General features: G+C 50.9%; 1 protein-coding gene across 2 annotated transcripts in view; it reads left to right on the top strand.

The window, feature by feature from the left end:
• SLC25A42 (solute carrier family 25 member 42) overlaps positions 1–13,321 on the top strand; it is a 32,797-nt gene that overhangs the window by 5,708 nt on the left and 13,768 nt on the right. The window contains exons 2-3 of one of the 2 annotated variants that reach the window (XM_048498289.1): positions 8,344–8,460; positions 11,376–11,478. In XM_048498289.1, coding sequence (XP_048354246.1) covers positions 8,380–8,460; positions 11,376–11,478 — 184 coding nt within the window. In that variant the 5' untranslated portion in view covers positions 8,344–8,379. Of the gene's footprint in view, positions 1–8,343; positions 8,461–10,206; positions 10,360–11,375; positions 11,479–13,321 lie in introns of those variants that run through there. The other variant, XM_048498291.1, reaches the window with a different exon arrangement.

Raw genomic sequence — 13,321 nt, 5'->3', positions numbered from 1 at the left:
GCAACAGCAGTTCAGAGTTCAGCTTTTTTCTGGCTCCCGACCGACCTTGTTTTCTTTAAATGCCCTTTTGGCTGTCCTGTGGCAATTTTGCCCCCTTCCCCCATTCTGGTTTGCAATCCGCCGGGATCGTGTTTCCTCTGACCCGTCTCCAATTTGCTCTTTAAGTGCGCTTGGTAGTTAACTCCTTCCCCTGCCCCAATTGTCCTCCTGTTGCGATTTATCAGTTGAACGTGTGGGTTTGTGATTTTTGAAGTGCATCTACTGACCGGGAAGGTGTGAGCCGCTTTCTTTGCAGATGTTGCTGAGCCAAAGGGCGCTCCCACCTTGGGAGGCAAAGTGGAAAAACAGACTCACAGGAGGCAGAACAACATCTAGATGCGTCCGTAGGAATGTCGAGCCAGAAAGCTCTGACCAGGTACTCCACCAAAACCCATTCGTATCTGGCCCTTCTTCTCGAGATTTAGAGTAGCTTACCCAGTTCCCCACTGTCACAATTCAACCCTCAGGACACTTGGAGGTAGGCGAGGCCGAGGTGCACCCCTTGTGGTGGAGGGAGGGTTTAAACTGGGATCTCCGGAGCCTGTCCTGATACCAGCCTTTATGCCACACTGGTTTTGTGTTCTCTGGGCTGGCAAAAGGGAGGAGATTTATAAAACAGTTTAGAGAGAGAGTTTGGATTTACCCCCCCCCCTTTCTCTGCTGTAAGGAGACTCAAAGGGGCTTACAAACTTCTTTCCCTTCCCCCGCCCCCCCACAACAAACACCCTGTGAGGTGGATGGGGCTGAGAGAGCTCCAAAGAACTGTGACTAGCCCAAGGTCACCCAGCTCGCACGTGTGGGAGTGCACAAGCTAATCTGGTTCACCAGATAAACCTCCACAGCTCAAGTGGCAGAGTGGGGAATCAAACCCGGTTCTCCAGATTAGAGTGCACCATAACTAGAGTGCATCTTAACTACTACGCCACTGCTGCTCCTAGAGTACCGAGCATGTGTTCTTTTAAGATGCTGACGAGAATTTTGCAAGGTAGGCCAGACAGACTCGCCCCATCATATTTCAGGTAAGGCACCAGACAGGTGGGGCTCCAGCATAGTGGCAGAGCTCTTGCTTTGCATGCAGCAATTTAAATTTGTTTTGCAGATTTAAAATGTGGCCGGACTACAGGGATTCCGTCTGAATGAGTTAGACTGACCTTGCCCCACCCGGCGTCCCCCAGGCATTGGTTGGGGTTGAACTAGCTTTTCGGCAGCCTTTCAAAAAGAGGAGTGGTCTCCTTTCCCCAACTCCAACAGGCTGCCCTGCTCAGACAAAAGCCGCTGGAGATGGAGGCTGTAGTAAGGAGGAGAATTGGGAGAGACGGAGTAAAAAAGCCGGCTGGATCCCAATCAGTGTTTTGTAACCTCTTACACCAACCTTGCAAGATAGGGCTGGTCTGAGATTAGCTAGTGAGTTCAGGGCAGTTGCTGTTGGCATCAAGGACCTCCTGATCCGTCCTGCTTTCCTCTGGCCTGAGAACCCTTTCCCTGACTAACTGTGGAGGCTCTGTGGTGCTCTTGGAAGGGTCTTCCTGTTGAAGAAAAGTCCCCTGGCTAGCCGGACACACCTGTGGGAGCTCGACGGAGGCTTTGCAGGGACAGTGGGATTTCACCTGTCACTTTCCCCTTGCAGTGCCATTCCTTGCAGGAAGATTGGAATAGTCTCTCTCCAAGCAAACTGGGTGGGGGGAGGGGGGTTGTGTGTTTTCTGAGGATCCAGACCATTTTTTTCAACTCCTCCGTAGTCCTCAGCGTTGCTGTGAAGGTGTTGTCTTTTGGCACGTTGTGACCTAAGGCCTCGGACTGGCCTTCTCCGTGGGCGGGGGGCTCTCTTGGGGTTGGGAAGCGCTCTCAGGTCTCAGCCACAGAGGTCTATCGGGGCAAATGATGCCTGGAGACAACACCTGCGGGGCTTGGGGCGGGGGCCGCTCAGATGGGCACCGCAGCGGCAGCAGGCCGGCTGGCCGGCAGCGCCCCCAAGCCCTGCCTCCGAGGGCCTGGGGAGGCGGAAGCTCGGACGGGGGTCTGGCAGCAAGCCGGCTCTGTCTTTAGGTGCCTCCGCCGCCAGTTCGGTGTGAGGGAGGAGGGGGATGGGGCGGTTTGTCAAGGCAAGAGACGACAGACGTGGTTGTCCCCTGGACTTCCTTGCTGGTCACCAGGGCCGACTTTACTTGTTGATCAGTCCTAAAGGTTGGGGTGGGGGTGGGAGGACGGTTGTGGAGGCCGGGCAAGAGTGCTCCAGCGTGGATGTCCCATGTGTTGGTGCAAAGAGCAAGAATGCAGGGTGTGTGTGTGTGTGTGTTTCATTTGTGGTAGAGGCGGGGTGCTGTGCTGCTTCGCAGCGCCCAACCATGGAAGAGGCCCCCAGGGCCAGTGCTGTTCTGTCACAGCAGGCTGGCTATTGAGGGGGTTGCTGAGGGTGGGGCCAACCTTAGTTCCAAAGGACTTTTAGAGCAGGGACACCCCCAGCGCCAGCAGCCGACTAACTACGTGGAAATGGGTTGGAACCCCATTCAGTTGCATTGAGTTTGGGGAGGGGGGCTGTCTTGTTTTCTCTGCTTGCCGTGGTGCCCGAAACCCCTTTGAAGGCAACACCATCACCCCAGCGGCTGCAAAATTGACCCCCCCCCCCATAGATTGCACTGTTAGCTGCTGATGCCTGGTGAGACTAGCTAGCCTGGGCCATCCAAGATGGGGGTGGTGGTGGGGGGCAGTGGTGGGATCCAAAAATTTTAGTAATAGGTTCCCATGGTGGTGGGATTCAAACAGTGGCGTAGTGCCAATGGGGCTGGGCTGGGCACGATGGGGCGTGGCCAGGCATTCCAGGGGCGTGGCATTCATAATTTCTCTGTTACTGTAAAAAACTCTTACTGTAAAAAAAAAGTTCTTAATTTCCAGCTGGTATCTTTCTGTCCATAATTTAAACTCATTATAGCACGTCCTATCGTCTGCTGCCAACAGAAACATCTACTTCTCCTCTCATTGACGGCCTGTCAAATACTTAATACTTTCAAATACTTAATTTTGTTTCTAGAATTCAAAAGAAGGATACTTTCCTTAAACAAGGAACTTCACCATATTTCTAAAACATGTTCTTAAAACAGCCCAACAGAGAGAATTATCCCGTTTTCTACCTTCGCTAACCAGCCACATAGGAAACAACAGGACTTTATGATGTTTGGACCTAATGGAATTTCTAACGGAAAAGCGGACCCAATTAGTAACCCCCTCTCGGCACACACAAATAATTAGTAACCCACTCTCGGGAACTGGTGAGAACCGGCTGGATCCCACCTCTGGGGGGGGGGGGGGGCTGCTCCCTTGAGGGCCTCTTTTTCCATCCCAGGTGGAGGCGTCCTCTTTCCTGCCTGGGTTGCTGAGTCTGAAAGTGTGACTGCCTTTAACTTTAATGCTCCCAAGACGCGACCTGGAAAGGTCAGGGGTTGAAGGGCAGAGCTGTTTGGATGGACTTTGCACATCCAGGGTTCAAACTGGCCGTTGGATATAGAGAAGGGACTCTTCCCTCTCCCCTAAGTGGCTGTGTAAGTTGACAGAAGGGAAGCGGGCTATGGTGGTTTTGTAAAAGAATCCTGGAAGTCTGCTGCAAAGAGCTGGCCCATTGGGTTTTTTAAAGTCTTATTTTAATAGTGAGTTGCAGAATGATGTATATGTTTTCACCTGGGGTGAGCAGCAGAAGAGCCTTTGGCAGAGCCCTTTGCTCAGGGCCACTCCTCCAAGCTTTTGGCCTGTGGACAAGAGGGAGCGGCCGAGATGCAGGAGGCGGAGAGGGCTCTGTGTAAGCCTCTCTGTTCTGCGTAAGGGGGCTGATCCGAGTGCCCTTTGCCTCTTCTCTGCTTGCAACATGCAAGCCACTGCACAGCGGAGGCCTTTTGAATTCTTTCCCTCCCAGTATGAACAATAACAGAGGCTTTGGCAGAGCTGTTCCTCCAGGTCTTGGCATGTGCGTAGGAATGGGCAGCTGAGGCCAGAGGCGTACGGAGGGGAAATTGCACCCGGGACAAGGCCTGCCCAAGTGCCGCCGCCCCCCTTAACTCAGCTGGCCAGAGGCCTGCCACCCTTGGAGGCCCACACAGGGAGGCTGGGGCCGCCGAGCTTTTGTGGCTCGTGCCTGAGCTGCTCGCCGAGGGACCGCTCACCAGCTGAGCTGCCTGCCCTGGCTGCAGTGCCCCGGCAGGGAGGGAGCTGGGCACCGGCCAGGTCCTTGCGCCCGGCCTCTCCTGCAGCGTGGCGCCTGTGCCAGCGCCGCACTTGCCGGCTTTGGTCCCGGTGGGCACCGCTCTGCAGGAGAGGCTCGGCGCAAGTACCCAGCTGCCGCCCCCCCCCCGTGACTGAACGGCAGCCACCCAGGGCATTTGCCCCCAGATGTCCCCCTGGAAGCTCCGCCTGTGGCCGATGTGCTGTGGGAGAAAAGAGATCCGCCAAATCTCCTGTCGCTCAGACTCCGTAAGCAGGGGTTCAGATGCCCTTTGCCCTTCTTTACTTGGGATAAAATGGCTGAGTTCCACCACAGTCCGTGGGAGAGATGAGACCGTGACAGGAGAAGTTTGGCAACTGTATTGTTAAGCAAATATCGCTTGCTGGATGCAATTGCCTGTGCCTGGATCAGAGTCACAGAGAACCCTAAAAGACATGTTCTTCCCTGAGGGATCATGGGTTGCTCTGTATGAGTTGCTGTTCTGGTAGGAAGGAAGCAGAAAGCAAACCCAGATGATTTGATACTGATAATACAATTAGCAATCTCAACAAAACGAAATGCAATTTGATGCACGTACAAAAATAGAACCCAAAAACACACAGACGTATACAAAGTGATTTCCAAATGGGAGACCGTAAACCTTCTAAAGCAGATATGTTCCTCAAAGACCTACTGAATCTGAATAGTGTCAACATCCACATGTCCACTGAATCTTTCCCTAATGCTTATAGAGGATTTACAGGGACTGTTTGGAACACTTCACGTCTCTATGGACATGCATGCAGGGGCAGCGTGGAAATTAATTCACAGTGACTCAATAAAACCATATTTGCTATGTTCCATCAAAGGCAAATGTAGAAACTTTTTCTCTCCTTTTGTGTGATATTAGTGATAACACCCTGTAGGATCGTACCACTGACTCTTGGATTGACTGGGTTGATTAGTTTGTTGGGGTGTTTTTAGATTTGTCATATTTGCTATGTATATATCTTTTATTGTTATGATGTTTGTTGCCCCGGGCCTGGAAGGGGAGGAGCAGCCTATGAAATCCAGTGAATTGAATGGAAATAACTGGAATTGTATTGACGAAGCCCTTTGTGGCTGGAAATCAACTGGCTGCTTTAGGTTTTCCTGGCTGTGTGGCCGAGGCTTGGTCGTTTCTGCTTCTTGCGTTCCACCCGCATCTGTGGCTGCTGCCATCTTCAGAGAGACGTCACAGGTTGTTGGGTGGATTCGGCAGGGAAGAGAACTATGTCCTAAGCTGTTTGGGGTCCCTATCGGGGGATGAGAGCAGGGTATCAACCAAGTTAATAAGTAAAATATGGCCCCTGCTGCGAATAACTGATGAAGCTGACATTTTTGATTTCCCTAAGATTTCCCTAAGTGCTCATTCACGTATTTTCTCTCTCTCCTAAAAAGAAAAAGGGCCGTGTGTGTTCGTTGAATCTCCCGGGGACTTAGAAACGCAGCCTGGGAAATTCTTTGTATAGCTGTGCAAACTAGACGAACAGGGACAGCTTTGTCAAAGGGTCCGGCTTCACAGCGGCTTAAGGGTGCCCAAACGCTGCCAAGACAGCCCGTGGCATCGGAAGCTGGCCGTCCTGGGGGCAGGGGTGGAGGGGAACGCCCCCCCCCGGCCAGGCTTTTGATTGGAATCGCCTCCTGGAGGTGGGACTCGGCCAACCACGAGCATTTCTCTCTTCTGTTTTGAATTTTGTTTCCCTTTTTGTTCGTGTTTACTATGGCTGAATCTTTTGGCAATTTAGTGCAAAGGGCTGTGGCAGGCAGCCAAGTTGTAAAAGTACCAATTGTTTTTAAAAAACAGAAAACTTGGAGGTCCCTGCTTTCACTTGAGATTGGGGCGGAGTGTGTGTGTGTGCGTGTGCGCACATGCAGCCAAACAGAAGAGCTGAACTGTGCTGGGTGGTGGGCTTATCTGGTGGCCGGCGAACCCTCCGGCTCTTCGGCGGAATCCACTTTCACCCGCATCACGGGAATTTTTTTTGTTGAAAGTAAGAAAGGTTCGGGGTGTGTGTGTGTGTGTGGAGTTGGACTAACCCCCTTCGTCAACTGTGTTCATTCCTCCCAGGGTCCTAAGTACTGTTCCAGAGAGATCCACACTCCAGGATTTACACAAATATTTTGCACGGCCCCTCCATTGCTGAGACTTCTGAGTCAGATCTGCAGGGTTCACTCCAGTGGGTCCTGTGGTGGTCTCTGCTGCCGGTGCTCCGGGCAGGCCGAGCGCGTGCTTTTGAAACCTGATGCGTGCTGTCTTGGCCCTCCTGCCCTGGGGATGAGTTTGGCTGCTGCAGGCGCTGCAGGATGGCTTGACCCCTGTTAATGATCTGGTGGGTGACCTTGTGATGTGCTTCCCTGCAAACCCCGGCACAGAGCTGGAAAGGAGAAGAGCCTGTTTGGCCCGCTGGCTCAGAACGTGTCAGATGAAAGGGCAGCAGGGCAGCCTTTGGGAGTTGGGAGCCATTCTTGAGCGGCCAGGATCCCAGCTGTTTTGGGTTCTTGATCCCATCCTACTCCAGTGCTGGTAGTCTTACTGTTCCTTCCGCCACTGGTTACAATGCAGATTTTATTACTAACCAGTTTAGGGAGGGGATCAATGTCAAATTGCTTGCATTTATCAGCCTTGAGCAGTTTTCCCATTGCCATTGAAGTCGGATTCGTTCCCTTTTGGGTTGGGCTGCCAAATCTCTCTCCCTTGGCTCTTGAACAGCCTGGACAGTGAAATGCACAAGATCGTTTGCCGTTTATTGAGGAGCACCTTTTTCCAAATCCCTTGTTGCTGGGAAAAGGCAGGAGTGGAAGAGAAGGGTGCAAACCACCTAAAGCGAGATAGTTTCAGAGGGTTTGTAGAACAGCTGGATTCCGCTCCATCCTCACCTTAAGAGACCAACGGGACGTTCGGGATATACATTTTTGAGAGGCGAAAAAGCTTTGACCCTCGGGAGATTCTACCCCAAACATCTTTAAGGTGCTACTGAATAAAGCAAAGTAGAAAACTAGCCCTCGCAAGAGAATGCATGAATCAATATTTGCCTTTCTCCTTCATTGTATGTGTGCACTTATTGATTACATTTATTTGCTTTGTTTATAGTCTGTTTGACAGACACTCAAGATGGATTGCAAAATTTAAAACCGGTGCAATAAAAACAGGATAATACAATAAACAATTCAGGTGGGTTCCAGAGAGTAGCCACGTAGGTCCGAAGTAGAAGAGCCAGATTCCAGTCCAGCTGTCCCTTAAGAGACGGACAAGATTTCTGCAGCGGGACATTCCCAGGCACCAAGCGCAGACTTGTGGGGAGCAGCACACGCCTCTCTGCCGTTGGCTTGGGGGTTTTGACTTCTGGTTTCCAAGTGGTCGGTCTGTGAGTGGGGCACATGTGCTTAAATGAAACATTTTTTAAAAAAGATCCCCCCCCCTTCCCCTGCTATGGCCTATACCCGTGGTGGCGAACCTTTGGCACTGCAGATGTTATGGACTACAATTCCCATCAGCCCCTGCCAGCATAGCCAATTGGTCATGCTGGCAGGGACTGATGGGAATTGTAGTCCATAACATCTGCAGTGCCAAAGGTTCGCCACCGCTGGCCTATACTCTTGGCCTTCTTAGCCATGTGGGTCTCCTACATGCATAGTTCTCTTGAGACTGAAAAAGTAAAGGCAGTGAACAGAAATTTTCCAAACTAACTTTGGTCGCCTGGGTTGCTTTCCATCCTGGGACTCGGGTCTTCTGGGTCGCCGGAAGAGGCTGTGCTGTCAGCGACCGTGATTTCTGCTGACCCGGCTGCCGTTTAGTTGTTTTCTTCAGATGGGTTTGCCTTGTTGTTCCAGTTCTTTAATCTGCCCCCACCCTGGCCAGGTAACTTGTTTTCTCTGGTGTCCATCGATATATTGGAGCAAATCAGGGGAAGTATCTTCTGAATAAACCCCACCATTTAAAAACAGCGTTAAATAAACAAAACCTATCAACTCTTCTAGTCAGTCATTTCTTCGCAGCTGTTGCAGCTGGTGCCCCTCTTGCCTGGAGACAACAGAGGAGGAAACCAGCGTCTCTCTTGTTCTCCCTTCCACAGGAGGCCTGAATCTTCCTGGCAGCCACTGATCTTGGAATGGGTGATGGACGGGTGGCGGAAGTGGGTTTGACGCGGGCAGAGGCTGAGCCCGGCCTCCACGGACACGCTTTGCCAGAGGTGAGTGCAGCGAATCTTATGCCGATTCAGAGCCAGTGGCTCTTGTCCACGATGGTCTGAGGGGGAAGGACCACGGGTCGGAGGCAGAACATCTGGCTGGCACGCTCAAGGTCCCGGGCCTGACCGCCAGTGCCTCTAAAAACAACCAGCCAGTCGGCAGGTCAATCAAAATCGATTTAAATAATCATTTAAATTGCAATTTAAATCACTGGTCAGCAAGACTTGATTTAAAACATTGGTTTTCTACATGAAGACTCATTCTTGCTGGTGTGATCTCAATATTTACAACCAGATGTCGGTTTCATTTCCAGAGAAATAACTTTATGAATTAGTTTTACAGTTAGATGAAAAATTGATTTGGTTATACTATTAGAAATAATTATGAAATAATTATGAGAGCCAGCATGGTGTAGTGGTTAAGAGCAGGTGCACTCTAATCTGGAGAACCGGATTTGATTCCCCACTCTGCCACTTGAGCAGTGGAGGCTTATCTGGTGAACCAGATTAGCTTGTGTACTCCCAACATATGCCAGCTGGGTGACCTTGGGCTAATCACAGTACTTCAGAGTTTTCTCAGCCCCACCTACCTCAAGGGGTTGTGAGGGGGTTGTGAGGGAGGAAGGGCAAGGATAAGGGTAAGCCCCTTTCAGTCTCCTACAGGAGAGAAAGGGGAGGGGGGGATATAAATTCAAACTTTTCTTCTATTGTGAAGTGAACTACCTCCAGTTTCATTTGGGCCTGCAGGTCTTGCATTTCTTTGTTGCAGTGTTTGCATTTTGCATGCATGCCTGCCTTAGCCACAGGCGATGGGACAGGCGGAAGAATGCACAAGGAGGGACCCTGGTTTAGGGTTAGCCTTCTCTGCGGTGCAGCTGCTAGTCCTGATGAAGGCCAGAATGTTGTTGGTACCATTAGAGCACCCATGAAGACATTTTAGATAAAGAAGAGTTAATGACATTAGAGAGAGCATTGGCTGCTAATTGTTAATGTGGCCCTCTTGTGATCAAACTCCTCCTCTTCCTCCCAACACCTACACCCACATCCTGTTAAACAATGTGGCTTCAGATGCCCACACACAGCAGCCTTATAAGTAAGCCTATACAAGTTACTAGCTGGTAATACCCCTGAGTGACTTGTTCCCCTGTCTCCTGCCCAAGACCGTGGAACAAGATGCTCCTTTGATAACATAGCAGTATAATTCCAGAGAGGGTTCCAAAGTGCAGAAAGATCACAAAGCTATTGTCCTAGATTCTCTTTCTGAAGATTCTTACAGCATAGATGTTCAGTTCCTGCTGCATATGGCAGATACAATTCAGATTCAAGCCGCATAATCTCGAGCAGATGCAACGGAAAGGTAACACAGAGGAGACCAAAAAGATAAGTAATGAAGTGAGTGAGACGTATAAGAATAGCCTACAGCAGTGGCGTAGTGATTAAGAGCAGGTGCACTCTAATCAGGAGAACTGGGTTTGATTGCCCGCTCTGCCACTTGAGCTGTGGAGGCTTATCTAGGGAACTAGATTAGCCTGTGCACTCCCACACACGTCAGCTGGGTGACCTTGGGCTAGTCACAGTTCTTCTGAGCTCTCTCAGCCCCACCCACCTCACAGGGTGTTTGTTGTGGGGGTGGGGAGTGGGGGGAAGGGAAAGGTGATTGTCAGCCCCTTTGAGTCTCCTTACAGGAGAGAAAGGGGACACCTAGATCCAAACTCTTCTTCTTCTACATTTGTAGGAAACGTAGGCTGGTGATCTGCTGACCTCTTACAACCAATCAGAACCCTGTCCCGAGAGAGCTTTCAGGATGAGGAAAACTTCCTCCTCCTAACCATTGCAGCTGTGAACAGTGAAAGGATTAGGAAGGCTGTCAGATACCTGTGTCGTGTGCTTGCATTCCTGATGGTCAGTATAGGGAGGGCTGCTCCCACCGGCATTGACCCCTGGCATGTGCTGAGCTGAGAACAGAAGGGGGGGTGGGGGGTGGAATCTCAAAGATGAAATTTTGAAGGCTTTCGTGGCTGGAATCAACTGGTTGTTCTGGGTTTCCTGGGCTGTGAGGCCGTGGTCTGGAACACAACAAAGGCAAAAATCACAGAACTCCTGGGCACTAGGACGTATAAAAAACTAAAATGGAACCCACCCAGCATAATCACTTGACAAATTGATCAAGTCTTCCTCACTCCATCCCAACATCTCTGCCAGGCCAAAACCTTCTCCCCTGACTATATGGACGGCCCAAAAATCCTCAAGGACCCCATCCCACTAAGACCCTTTGTAAGTGCCACTGGGTTTCCTCCATATGAATTTAACAAAATTCTTGGCTGCCTGCTTGCAAACCCACCCTGGACAAACAGCATCCGACAAACAGCATCTGACTCGATTCCTGTCACCCAGCAGCTTTGATGTGGTCTCCTGTTCACCAAGGTCCCAGTGAAGGAAACCCTCTCACTCTTCAACCGGGTCTTCCCACATGGTGTCAAAGCCATGTTTCAACATTGCCTGACAACCAGTTACATCCAGCGGGACAGCGACTTCCATGAACAGATAGATGGGGTAGCAACAGGAAGCCCCCTCCGCCCTGTCACAGCTAATTTTCACATGGAAACCAGACCACAGGCACACAGCTCGGAAAACCTGCAACAACCAGGTGGAATTTTGCTTGAAGAAAACTCTTTCCCTTGACATGCACTCCGCCCCCCCCCCCTTTTTAAAAAGTCCAGTCTGGGGCATTGTTGCTTGCTGATGAGGTGTATCAAGGCCTAGACAACGTTTGTCCTTCTCTGGTTGACAAACTTCTCCTGGCCTGATCGCCTGGACCTGGTTTGTTGTTTGCCACAAGCGAACAGGGGGAAGAGAGTGCCAGATGCTTCGTGGCCCTTGGTTTTTCTTGTCTAACATAAGACAGTCTCTCCTTCCAGGACAAGAGGAATATGCTCAACTCTCTGCTGTCGGGGGCGCTTGCTGGCGCTGTGGCCAAAACGGCTGTGGCTCCATTAGACAGGACGAAAATCATGTTCCAAGGTAATTCGGGGTGGGGGGGGGGAACCCTTGTTTGTCTCTGCCCCAGTGGCAAATATGTTGATGATCTAACTCAAAGGTCCCCAATGTGGCACCCGTGGGCACTGAAACACCCACCAGTACCTTTCCTGGTGCCTGCCAAGTGTTTTTATGGAATGGTCGGGGGCTGGTAGGACTTTTGCCAGCAAAGTTTCTGACTAGGAGATTTGGTTGGCTGAGGAGATGTTTTAAAATGTTGCTTTGGGGGCAGCTGCCACCAGTGCACCTGGATCTACACTGTGTCATTGAAGTTAAGGAGCAGCAGTGGCGTAGGAGGTTAAGAGCTCATGTAGCTAATCTGGAGGAACCGGGTTTGATTCCCAGCTCTGCCGCCTGACCTGTGGAGGCTTATCTGGGGAATTCAGATTAGCCTGTGCACTCCCACACACACCAGCTGGGTGACCTTGGGCTAGTCACAGCTCTTCTGAGCTCTCTCAGCCCCACCCACCTCACAGGGTGTTTGTGGTGAGGGGGGAAGGGCAAGGCGATTGTCAGCCCCTTTGAGTCTCCTGCAGGAGAGAAAGGGGGGATATAAATCCAAACTCTTCTTCTTCTTCTTCTTAAACTGTGGCAATCAGGCTGGCTCTGCCTCCTGAGGCAGCCATTTTGTTGGTGCCCTCAACATGCCATGTCGGAATGTCAAATGTGCCCGCGGGTTCACAGAGATTGGGACACTTGACCTATGTGCTCCAGCCCCCCTCACGTGCTCTACACACCAAGGAAAAACATTTCGCACCAGCAGCTTTGTGCTAGTTTTGGAGGACGGCCAAGAGCCTTGTCAGGGGCTGAATGGCTGACCTCTGGAGACTCTCAGGGCCAGGAGTTTGGGTCCCAGAGGGCCTGGAATCCTGGATCCCATTAGCTGGTACCTAATTCAGTGCCCGAAATGGCTGCTGCACCAAGCGAAGCAAAGTTGCAAGGAACACCCAATACCTTTGTGTGGTAAATGCAATTCCAGGTGGTTGTTTTGACTTTCAGGACATATTTGGTCTGGGATCAGGGAAGATGGGCCTTTGCGTCCTCTGTGGACTTTCCTTAAGCTCTTCGTTGCAGCCACAGCTTTCTGAAGGTTGCCGACCAAAGGTTAATTACCCACTGAGGGCTGATTTTCCTCCCTCGCCTTGCTCTGGTGCAAAAAGTGATGCCCGAAGATCTCTCACTTTCCCGGTGGAGAGCGAAAAGCATGCTGGGGCAAGAGGAAATGCGTTGGGACAAGAAATCTTGCCCTGAAACACCTCCTCTCTTTTTGTGCTGCAAAGAGGCATTGGGACAAGATTTTTTGGTCTCAACATGCTTCCAGTCCCACTGCGCCAGAGTGCCAATGAGTAATCGGCCAATGATTACTGTCTGTCGTCCGCCCTCCTGTTTTCCCTGCGTGGTGAAAAGCCTGGTGACCTTTCAGCGCCATGCCATCAACCCTTGTATTTTTAAATCGTGGTTTGCATTTCACACTTTAATTCTTCCTGTAGATTGATGACATAGCTGTTTAGCTGCTAGTATGTCTTGGAACTTATGCCTGTGATAGGGCTTTTGTAAAACTTGATCCAGCTATTCTGTTTCTCGGCTGGAGCGGCTCGGGAGGCTCTTCTCCGGGCTCATGCTGCTACTTGGATTATCCTGTGAATCTGTTGTGTTCTGGCTTGCACTCTGTAGTGATGAAGCTGCCTCCAGCCAAATTCTCTTGGAGCACGCACTGTAGAAATATCTCAAAAAAACAACAACCAAAAACAGCTCTCAGATTACACCACCCAACTGCCAAACTGCTGTGTTGAAATTGGACCCAGCCCGAAGACTTCAGAAATATGTG

The sequence above is a fragment of the Sphaerodactylus townsendi genome, linkage group LG05 (genome assembly GCF_021028975.2).
Source record: "Sphaerodactylus townsendi isolate TG3544 linkage group LG05, MPM_Stown_v2.3, whole genome shotgun sequence".
NCBI lineage: Eukaryota > Metazoa > Chordata > Lepidosauria > Squamata > Sphaerodactylidae > Sphaerodactylus > Sphaerodactylus townsendi.
Note: the sequence above shows the minus strand (reverse complement) of the source record. Positions and strands in the feature narration are given on the sequence as shown.